The 12552-nt window shown below is 32.6% G+C and overlaps 1 protein-coding gene across 3 annotated transcripts in view; it reads left to right on the top strand.

Annotated features, from left to right (window-relative positions):
* The window catches only part of Ft (cadherin-related tumor suppressor fat), a 96261-nt gene that overhangs the window by 37290 nt on the left and 46419 nt on the right, over positions 1-12552 (top strand). For 2 of the 3 annotated variants that reach the window (XM_083049517.1, XM_083049516.1), the window contains one exon: positions 2490-2534. The exons of the other annotated variant lie outside the window; for it this stretch is intronic. In XM_083049517.1, the coding sequence (XP_082905643.1) occupies positions 2490-2534 (45 nt within the window). The remainder of the gene's footprint in view (positions 1-2489; positions 2535-12552) is intronic. 3 annotated transcript variants of the gene reach the window in all.

Here is a 12552-nt window from a genome sequence, read left to right as displayed (position 1 = left end):
AAGCAGTGGTATCAACGCAGAGTACTGAGTCGAGCCGAGTCGAGCCGAGTCGAGCCGAGCCGAGCCTAGCCGAGCACGTACGCCGCGACCGCCGCCATTCCGCCATTACGACTTCGCGACCTTGGCGTGCTGCGCGTCCCGTAACTGGCAGTGTCAGTACTGTTGTTTTTATGTGTATTTTCGATATTATTCGGTTGTTCGCGATCGACGTTTGTGTCCTCATCGCCAGTCCACGACAGTACGAGTGTGAGTTTAATGTTTTTACGTGCTTAATTATCGTATAAATCCGATCACGTCGCGAAATCATGTACGGACATTGTAATGGCGGTCGCACGTTGCACGGGCGAGACTATTACACGGGCGAGTCCATTATACGGGCGTCCATTATACCGAATTACCGGCTGCACTTTCGACGCGAATTTCCGGAGTTTTTCGGCATTGTCGATCCGCGATTTCTACGTCGTTGAATTGTGAAATATAGAAATGTAGTGCCCACTTCTTGGAATATCGGCGACTTCCGAGTGCGTCGTGAAGTAGTCGCCGCATCATCGTGTCGTGCATAACGTATCGTGAGCCTCGAAAAAACGGCGACGCGAAAATGGAGCATCGGTTCTATTCGCGCGCGAATAAGCTCTCGCGATTCTCGCGTTTTACCGAAACGCGTCGAAAATGTGATATCTAAAATCCGGACGTCGAGAACGAAAGAAAGTAACACGAGTGCAAGTGTTTCGAAGCTTCTACGAGGAGGAGGCCCGGGGTGGCATCGGGCAACGGCAGAGCAACCTTATCGTAAGTAGATTTATAATTTAATTCGTTTATTATTTATTACTTGCAAAATTATAATAATTACTCGTTCATCTCTGCGATAACGACTCATTTTACATAAATGTATAATATAATGCATAAAATGAATTTTGGATATTTTACTCTTCAAAACATTTAATACTTTTAATAATTTTTAATAAATAATATATAATAAAATTCTGATAATAATACACATAATTTTTTATATGAAAATTATATTTTATCATATTTTATATATCTAATTTATTCGACGAAAATATAATTTATATATAATTTATATAATTTATTCGATTAATCGAAAAAGACTATAATCTGTATAATTATTTTGACAGGTGGCAGCACTTGACACTTGAAGCAACATTCCGCGTAAATTTCGTGCGTCGCGTCGCGCGGATCATAGCTTCGTATAATTATAATTGTCGCGTGCTGTTCTCTCAAATAGGCGTCGTATATAATTAACAAAAGCGCATAAGATATGCGTACGATTGAAAGCGGGAGTGCCGAAGTATGAAAAGTCACGTACGATTAATTCCGCGCAAAGTATCGCGCGATTAAAACCAGAAGTGCGGTATAGAGTCGCGTACGATTAACGTCGCGAGTGTCGTTTAAAATGTCGTGCTATTATTTTATTTTGTTGATTAATGCGCGCGTTTGATTGTATTTTCGCGATCGTGTGTACTGTGTAAGTGCCAAAAAGACACTGAAGTACGAACAAAAAAGGAGGAAGAGGAGGCCCAGAGGCATCGGGCAACGGCGGAGCAACCACGCGGTAAGCAGATTTATAATTAAAACAAATTTATATAATATTATATAAATATATAAATAAATACACAGAGAGAATTTTCTCTTAGAATTTACCCTGAAAATCATGGTAATCGTGGGACAATATGGTATGGAAAGAATTTTATGAGAATTTCTCTGATTAATATTTATCACAATAAAAATAATAATATCTATCACAATAATAAAACATGTTTGATTAATTTTACTAAACTGCATAGTAAAATTAATCAAACATGTTTTATATTTTATTGTGATAGATATTATTATTTTTATTGTGATAAATATTAATCAGAGAAATTCTCATAAAATTCTTTCCATACCATATTGTCCCATAATTATCATGATTTTTAGGGTAAATTCTAAGAGAAAATTCTCTCCGTGTATATAATTATATATATAATTTATATAATTATATATATCTATAATTTATATAAATTTATTGTTTAAATTTTTATTAAAATAGAGTTTAAAATAAGTTAATATTAAGAATTTGGAATAAAATAAAAAAATAATAATAATTTGAGAAAAAAAATAAATTGAATATTTATGGATAAGATAATTTACAGAAAAATAAAAAAAATTATTACGTTAAACTTTATTATAATTAGATAATTTATAATGAAAATCGTAATATAATATATATGTATTATTTTAATATTGTTTATACAATTTATAATTATTTAACTTACTTTTTAAAAATTAAATTTTATTATATTTTATATAAATTTTTTTAGATGTAAAATATAATTAAAAAGTTTAATAATTTTGATGATCTAATTTTATTAAATATATTTTATGGTACGAATAAAAGTTTCATTGCGCATTATTGACTTTTTGAAATATTAATTATTTTGAAATCTATTTTATATACCTATAATGTGTATTTTTTATATGTTATATAGATCAACGCTTTGCACAATAGAGCTCCGCTGTTACGCATCGTATCGGTGAGTGTATTGCATGTATCCATATATACATATAATATTATCTGTATGTACATTATATGTAAATTAATCACCAGAAATTAACTAGAACATAATGCCGAAAGAAAGAGTTAAGAAATTATATGATAAAATGATGCATCCTTGTTTTGAATAACACTGAATTGCTATTTTTACTTTTTTTATTTTGTTACCGATTTTATCTTGAATATACATTAGTATTTCTTTATTATTAAGAATCCAAATCTTTTACTAAATCATCCAAAGTGTTGCTTTTTTTTTATAATATCAATTTATAAAAATAATTGCTCAATTTCGGAGTAGCAAAAGAAGAGTAACGTCGATTTTTCGTCACTAAACTATTGAAACTTTTGAACACACAATTCATTATTTTAATTTATACTTTTACGATAAATTTATATTACGAATGTTTTATAATTTATAATGTTTATTCGATGAATTTCTATGTCAATATGGAACTGTTATTGATAGCTTAATCGCACGCAGTTAGTTAAGATAAAGTTGATTTTAGAACACGATAAATAAGATTAGAACAAGATAAATAAAAAATAAAATTGAAACATATTACATTCTTAATTGACAATTTAACTTGCATACAAAACTGAACTATTTCGCATTATAGAACTAGTTCGCATTATATTATACTTGCGCATTAATTTTTTTAATTATGCAAACAGAGAAAGTATTTAAGCAATTGAGCAACTATACACAGAGAGAATTTTTTCTTAAAATTTACCTTGAAAATCATGGTAATCGTAGGACAATATGGTATGGAAAGAATTTTATGAGAATTTCTCTGATTAATATTTACCACAATAAAAATAATATCTATCACAATAAAATATAAAACATGTTTGATTAATTTTACTAAACTGCATAGTAAAATTACTCAAACATGTTTTATATTTTATTGTGATAGATATTATTATTTTTATCGTGATAAATATTAATCAGAGAAATTCTCATAAAATTCTTTCCATACCATATTGTCCCACGATTACCATAATTTTTATGGTAAATTCTAAGAGAAAATTCTCTCTGTGTAGAAATAGCTCAATATGTATAATCTCGAAATCCATCTGTTACGAAATACAGACATTTTGTCTCTTTGTGAAAAAACTCTTGTAGATATTCTTCTTGATATGTATATTTCGAAGTTATATATTCTGAAAAGAAAAACAAATAGAATCGAAGAAATTTACTATAATGCAGTAGACTTATATCGCCGTATACATTGATTGTTTTATGGGAAATTTTACTCTTTTTTTTACACATAACTATAGAATAACATAAGCACGCGCTGCGCTCGCGCTATTCCCCTCGATTTTATATAAAAAAGAATGATATTTTAATATAAAGGTTGTTTAAACTTGATTAATATTTCTTGACAGAAATTAGCTGATTAAAGCGTTAATTTACTAATTAAATTTTAAAATAAAAATATGTTATAAAAATTAAAATAATAATGTTATAAATAATATATTATAATACTTTAAACTCGAATAATATTTTTTGACACAAATCAGCTGATAACTGTCAAAAAATATTTATTGAGTTTAAAGTACTATAACATTTCACTTAAAACATATTATTATTTTACACAATTTTTTATACATACTATTATTTTAAAATTTAATTAACAATTTAAAGTTTTAATCAGCTGATTTCTGTCAAAATAATATTAATAAAATGTTAATTTGCTAATTAAATTTTTAAATAATAATAGGTTATAAAAATTAAAATAGTAATATATGTTGTAAATAATATGTGTTATAATGCCTTATCTGCGATTGATATTTTTTGACAGAAATCAGCTGATAACTGTCAAAAATATTAATTGAGTTTAAGGAATTATAACATATTATTTAAAACATTATTTTAATTTTTATAACATATTCTTATTTTAAAAATTAATTAGCAAATTAACGCTTTAATCAGCTGATTTCTGTAAAAAAATATTAATAAGGTGTGTTAATTTGTTAATTAAATTTTAAAATAAAAATGTTATAAAAATTAAAATAATAATATGTATTAAATAATATGTTATAATTCCTTAAATTATAATATATTTACATATTATTTTAATATATTTAACATATTTTATTATTTTAAAATTTAATTATCACACACAAATTAGCGCTTTATTAATATTTTTTTACATACATCAGTTGATTAAAGCGTTAATTTGCTAATTAAATTTTAAAATAATGTTGTTATAAAAATTAAAATAATGTTTTTTGAATAAAATATATTATTTTAAACTCTATTAATATTTTTTGGCAGTTATCAGCTGATTTCTGTATCATTTTTTTTAACATAAAATCGACGAAATTACACTGTTCGAATTCAGATATGACGTTCTAGATTCGCGATTTGAGCATTTGGAGCATTTAACGAGCGCATTTAACATTTGACCTTCGATTATCGTTTGCGTCCTTTCTAATATCTCCTTCCCTCTCTTCTCCTCTACCCCTCGCGAGAGTTCTCCGGCTCGTGCTCCGGATAAATCTGATCCGGTGTGTCGCGATTTTAGAAAGTGCCAACAAATTGCAAAAATCTCACTTTTCTACTGTTCTCTTTTAAACTTGCCCCTTTCTGCATCGCGCCGATTTCTCGCCGCGAATATGGATGGACGCCTCCCACGAGGTATATATGTATACATATACCTTTGTTGCGTTTCTGCTGCTGTTGTTGTTCGCTTATTAAGTGTATTCGCGACTGACGGACTGCCATTCGCGTAGGTAGATAGACATATCGCGTTGCTGCAACGCCAGCTTTCACGAACAATCTTTGTTCTCGCATTTTTATCTCTCACACACATGTGTATGTATATATATATATACACACACACACACACACACACACACGTTATTCTTCAGAAATACATTTTTAAATGATTTTTAAAAATATATATCAATTCTTATTTAATTTTTTAATGATAAATTAATCGATAGATATATTTAATACACGAGATTTAATAAATATCATACGGCGTAATAATAATGGACAAAGTAAAATATAATTATTGAAAACAAAGGGCCGTGGACTGACATAAAAAATCGAAAATCCGGTTGTGTCTTTCTTTCTTTCTCTCTTCCTCCTCTCTTGAAATTCCGATATTATATACAGCCGCGAATCGTGCGTTAATCAAATTTAACGCTCCGATGTACCTTTCACGATGTCAAGAAAATACTTAAAATTCCAGACTTTCGAGATACGTTACATGCGTATTTAAACGATACACGCACACATTCCGCCGTAATCTATTTCTCTGCTTCGAATCTCGATATCCTTTTACGGGCGATATCCTCCCATATATGATCGTCGATCAATTCTAAACTAAAATACATGTACAATCGCCTCGCGGTCTAATCAGCATCTTTGACGAATTTAATTTTATCGATGAAAAGTATGGATAATGGAATTTTAATCGGCTGAACTTCCGAAAACCACCCACGCGGTATAGTTACATGTCCTTTGACAGAAATATACAAAATGAATACCTTTAAATAGGTCTTTTTATCAATGAAAACATTCATAAAACATATGTCATATTTTACTAAATGATCTATTGTTCCTTTTTATGACTTTGACATTTTTTAATTAGATTCTATTAAGATTGATTACTTTTTTATTTAAGTGTATTTATTTGAAGTTTTCATTTTTGTGTATGTTTGCCGAAGAGATAGATATGTGGAATGAGTGATTTTCGCAAATTAATCTTTCCTTATATAATTTTAAGTCAATCTCGCTTCGACGAAATTTTTAATTACGCAAGCATTCAAAAATTTTAAAATTGTAGGGAAAAAATAAATCTCGTTTATAATGCTCGCGATTTATGAGAGCCCGCAGGATAATATTTACAAGTGTCTCAAGATGTAACGGTGGCTGCGAGTCTTTGTAACATTCGTCGTAAAATTGTGGCGTCGACTTTAGATGGGATCGAGATGCATTATGACCGGGCGACGCGGTATCGTAAAGAACAACCCTGATGTTTTTCGATGATACGCCTATGAGTCGTCGATCAATTTAAAAGGAAGCAAATCACGTGATCGCGTCCTCTCTCGTCTAGTCTTATCTTCTCTCTCCCTCTCTCTCTCTCTCTCTTTTCCTGATTCTTTCCCTCTTCCCCGGAAGGGAGAGTGGACTAGTCTGGTTCTATCCGAACCGACTTTCGAAGTTTCTGGCTGAAATTGCTAGGCTGAAATCTCTGCTTCGCTATCGTCGTCGATCGATAAATCGTTTAGATTGATTCTTCTCTCGTCTCGAAGGAAGACTCGATCGCTTTCCATATAAAAATAAAAAATTCAACCCATAATTTATGTTATAAGTTAAAAGTGCGACGATCGACTATGTCAAAATTTGAAATATCAGAGTCTTATTATCATAGGATAAATAATTAAAGATGAAACAGAAAAAAATCAATTCTTTTCTTTTTCATTTTTTTAAGAACTTAAGAAAAAATGATCTAAATTTCTTTATTTTAAATTTTAAATTAAATTTCCTAAAAATTTTTTAATAAAAAATGAATAGACCAGTTATATCAACTTTTTTCAGTGTTATAGTAACTAAAATTAAAATATTCAATGCAATACTAATATGTATAAATTATTTTTTTAAAAACGAGAAAATATATGTATCTAAAAGTAAAAAACTTAATATTTTTATCGTTAAAAAAAAAAATCAATTGTATACAAAAATATAAAATTATAATACTTGAAGATTAATTTTTAGAAATTCTCAAAGAACATGAGAATTGTTTAAAATCGTCATAACTCGTTTGATATCTTCCAAACTTTAAAATTCCGCAAAAGTTATTAGAAAATAAATATTAAATTATAAAAACTCACAGAAGAATCTTTTCTTCCGAGTTCTGAAAAATAATTATTTTATTGAAAACGTGATTCTAATGAGAAAAAAGAGATTATTGTCTCTATCCTCGTTCTTTTCTTCGTGAAAACGTCGTTGTTTCGAGCGCGATCCGATTCGATTTAAAGCGAGGAGGCAGAGGCAGGTTGAGAGACGAGACGTAGTATAGACCAGTGTTGTATAGCTTGGCTGCAAAGCCGACTTTCAAGAAGAGAGGCCAGGCTCGGCTCGGCGCGCACACGAAGCCTACGGCTAGCATGACGGGAACCAGAATGCTTCGTTCCACCATCGACCGGAGGAGAGGAGAGATGCCGTGGAGTGCCTCGTGGATCGAGTCGACTCGAAGATGCGAGTCAAGCCCAGAGCCCGGAGTCTCAAGCTGAGAGGAGGCTGAATTCCACACTCTCTATACCTTTTATATTGCCTTTGACTATGCGAGGAGAAGCCGTTGGCTACGAACCGCACGCGAGTTCGTGCAATTTGCGCGATAAAGGATATAGCAGTTTAACGGACTCTCCTCGCGAGCGAGGAAAAACGTTACGAGCTATTTATTCTTAAGCCGGGATTACGCGATTAATCGATAAATATGCAGGATGTATTTTTTTTTAATGAACACGTTTTAACGGAGAATTTATATATTAAGTCAATCAATCCGGAACACACATACACACAATCTATAGAAATCTTACTTCTCACATAAAGAGTATAATAGAGAAGCTTAATATGTATAAATATTGTAAAAATATTTATCTTCTTAAATATTAAATATTCGGGAAATTTCAATTCAATCAGATTAAATCATGAAATATCGAGATATCATCTCGTCACTCTGGCATTTGTGCAGAAAATAGACACCCTTGACGACGGTCATTTTGTAACTTAATTACGTACAGACGCATTGGTTATCGATAAGGCAACACCCGGGGGCCATTGTCGAATATCCCCATGTACGTACGTATATACATCAGGGATCCATCGTGTTACCCCCTCAGGTAAATGGATCCTCGGAATTATTTATGGTTCTTCCTCTCTCTAGTCTCTTCCTCCCGTGAGAAAATTTTTAACGCGCGGCAGTAAAGACACCCTCTGAGAAAACGGCCGTGGATCTATTTCCGATTTTAATCGCGCATGCAGTGATATACGTCACCGATTAGAGAATGCAGTCTGTCTTTTATTATTATCTTATATTTTATTATAATTTTATAATAAATATATAATTTTATAAAAAACCTGAAATTCAGGACGCAAAATGCAAACAGCGCCGGTGAGAAAAACTTGACAGAAGCTTCTTCAAGAGACAAAAACGTGTTTTTGTCTCTGTTCTACTCGTTTTATTCTTCGAATCTTACAAGCGATAAATTCATATCGAAAATAAAATAAAATTTCGAAAGGAATTCAACTATTGATTATTTGCAGATAAATTGCTACAAAATAAGTATTGTCTCTATATTATTATACTATTGTTAATTATATGAAAATATAGTAATATAATGCAATTCGTTAGGTAGAGCAAAGTCATTTTGATTCTATTTTTCTTCGACTTTGCGATTCTTCTGAACATCTACTTTATTCCGCCATATATTCTTGTACATATAATGTCATAGAGGTACCATTTGACTTTATAGGAGACCATCGGTTTTCTAATATACATTTTCTTAAACTTGTCGCACAATTTAATCGAGTCCGACTTTGTGAGAATACATTCTAATCTTCATTGGACACGGGGGCCGCGACCTTTTCGGATCTACGAAAATTATTTACGACTGTTCCTAGTTTTCACTCTTCTCGACACGCAGACGACGCGGATTGTTAAGCCGTGAACGCGCGAAGAGATGGAAGATGTGCCGATGGAGAGGCGGGGGCTAGAAGGGGGAGGGAGGAAGAGGGTAAAGAAGACGAGGAGACTCGCGAAGACAGGGAAGTAGAAGACGAGGAAGAGAAAGATCGCGGGAAGTCAAAGACGAGGATCTATCCGTGGCGGGATATGTGCGAGAGGCTGGAGGGGTAGAAGGAGGATGACTCCTCGGTGGGAGAGATGAGGGACCGAAAGAGAGGATCCCGGAATGCCTTTTCGAGTTTCTCGCCAAGTAGCCATCAGTCCGAAGCGCCGGCCATCCGAGCCAGCCAGCCGGAGTCAGACGAAATCACACGGATTTACATATTATGATTTACATCCTTGTCCTCTCTGCCTCTTCTACTCTTCCTCCCCTCGCGCTCCTCTTTCGCCTCTCTTCTTCTTCTTTTCTCCCTTTCCCTCCCTCCCTCCCTCCCTCCCTCCCACCCTCTCTTCATCATTTTCTTCGCACGCGTAACCGCCGCCGCTGTCGCCGCTCGCAGCATCCGATTCTTTTGTCTCTCGTTCATATTTCGTTCGAACATCCTGCCTTTCCCCCTTCGCGATAGAAAATTCGCGATCGTCTAGAAAAATGCTACCTTTATTAACATTTTTAGATCTTCTGTCAAGTCTTTCTCACCGGCGCTGTTTGCATTTTGCGTCCTGAATCACATTTTTTATAAAATTACAATAAAATATAAAATATAATAATAAAATATAAAATAATAATAAAATTATAATAAAATATAAAATATAATAATAAAATATAAAATAATAATAAAATTATAATAAAATCATAAAATTATAATGTAACGCGGCTTAAGAAATATTGCTAACGATAAGAAGAATATTTATATAACTCTGCTATAATTCTTCTAAGTTTAGTGCATCGATATAAAAAAAATGTAAGCAGATCGGTCATTTGGTAATATATTTATTTCTTTTACTTCTTCCGTTCCTATTTCTCTTTCCGGTAGGAAATGATTGCTGCAGATAACGTCATAAAATAAATGATTTAATGATTCTATAGGTAAAGATTGTTTCATAGTATATACACTCACGATAAATTTTTTTGTGTCGTAAACGTGAGATACATATTTTACCGTTATTGCGAATACCGCGCTGAGATAAGCACTTCCGGTTTACCAGCGCAATATTCGGTCATCAAGTATATCACAGTTTACTTCTCGATTATACATTTATATATTGAGTTCTTTCTTTAAAAACAAATTTGATTAATTAATATTTTCCTCTAATTCAGCAAATAATAATTCAATTAAATAAATAATATAAAAGGAAATCCTCAAAGGGGAGTTTTTTTAAGGAATTATTCCGATGACAATTTTTCTCTGACGTTACGTAATGAAAATCTGCCCTGCTCAATTTAATCTTTAGCGAACCGCGGAAAATTTGCGAACGATCGCAAAAACCGCGGGCGCAATCGACCGTGATCCCATGCGCTTTTGTACATTTGTCCTCGTATTCTATTACGCAGCCCGAGGCGAGAACCAGTTTGCATCTGACCTACTGCGCCGACACGAGATGGAAAGTGGTAATTGCAATCCGCTCTCCGCGCGGCGAAATTGCGACTTTATCGCGATTAACTCGTACCGTCGTCGTCGTCACGCGGTTTTGTTTACGGATTAGTTTGTAATTAGAAAAGCGCGAGATATGTCCGGATTTTGCCATCGACACACACACACACACACACATAAGAGAGAGAGAGAGGATTTTATGATATAGAACACTCTCGCAATGACGGGAAAACGCGTTTTGAAATTTACGAAAGAATGTTCTTATTATGAAGATCCAAATTGCGATCCGCAGGGTGTGGCCTGAGAAAAGCACATCGGTGAAAATTTAATCGGTGGAATTAGCTTTCCTTTTGCTCAAATAAAGTCATTTTTTAAAGAAAATTTGTACAGAGCTGATTTTTATATAAGGGAAATAAAATAATATATTTTTATATGTATTAAAAAATTATATAATTTAAATAATATAAAAAATTATATATATATAATTATTATATATATATATATTTTATATATTATATATAACTGTAATAATAAAAAAAAAATATATATTTTTTTATATATATTTTATTATTACATTCAGTTTCCTTTTATATAAAAAAAATTTTTCGTACGAATTTTTTTGAAGTTTTTTTCCTCCAGTAATGTCGAAGTGTCTCTAGAGTAGCATCCGGAAATTCGCAACGATGGAATTCGCGGGATTCCGGTTGTTGTGATGAATGCGCCGGTAAAATCCGCGAGTCGCGAGACCCGCGGAATGCGTCGAGATCCCGCACCATACAGAAAGGTGAATGCGCGCGAGAATATAGCCGGCGCATATCATAAACGGCGGTGCATGAATCATACATAGCTCGACGGGGACTATAAATAAATTCGCCGCCAAGGGAGGGGAGGAGGAAGGGGAATTGCGAGGAGATTGCAAAGGTGCGACCGAGTAACATATCTCGAAATCGACGGCGAAATGAAGCAAAGGCGTGCGCGCGAATACTCTTGCCTTCTATGATAAATGAAAGCGGAAACGAATGCTGGAAGGAGAGAGGGAGATATTTATGTCGCTACGAGATTGTCGATCTGGAAATTCGATCGACTCGATGACGAAAATATAACGCGATTTGTATAAATCTGTCAGTCATCGAGATAAAGTGTTCGTTATTTTAATTTTTATTATTGTAAAAAAAAAAAATCGCGAAACTTATATGTTTTCTTTACATTCTTTTCTTCTTATAAATTATAAATTTCGCGATAAATTATTCTATCCTTATACATATAATGATTCTGATCATTATAAAAATAAAATCGACAGATTGTCGACTTGGAAATTAAATTAATTCGGTGACAAAAATATAACGCGAAATGTTGCGCGTATTATATAAATCTGTAACAATTTACAGTTGTCGAGATAAAAAATTATAAAAAAAAATAAAAATTCTCATAACTTATACATTTTCTTTACAATCTTCTCTTATAAATTATAAATTCCACAATAAAGTTATTCCAACGGTACATATAATGGTTCTGATTATTATAAAAATAAAATCGATCGATTGTGGGAAGATTGGAAAATCTAGTGCACGCGATAAACGACAAAAGAGTTCGCTTCGAATGATAAATCGACGATGCGCGAGTCTCGTATAGAGCTTCTCGCGCGAATATGTACAGCTGACCGTATGCATAAAATGCGGTAAATGCTTTTATACGTCGTTCTTTCCGGCGAGCCGAGCGTTTCGAAGCATGCGGATGTGCGTTAGGACTTTTTCCCTTTTTTTTT

The sequence above is a fragment of the Prenolepis imparis genome, unplaced genomic scaffold, assembly GCF_030444845.1.
Source record: "Prenolepis imparis isolate NDT839.2.m4 unplaced genomic scaffold, iyPreImpa1.0 SCAF_11, whole genome shotgun sequence".
In the NCBI taxonomy this organism is placed as follows: Eukaryota; Metazoa; Arthropoda; class Insecta; order Hymenoptera; family Formicidae; genus Prenolepis; species Prenolepis imparis.
Note: the sequence above shows the minus strand (reverse complement) of the source record. Positions and strands in the feature narration are given on the sequence as shown.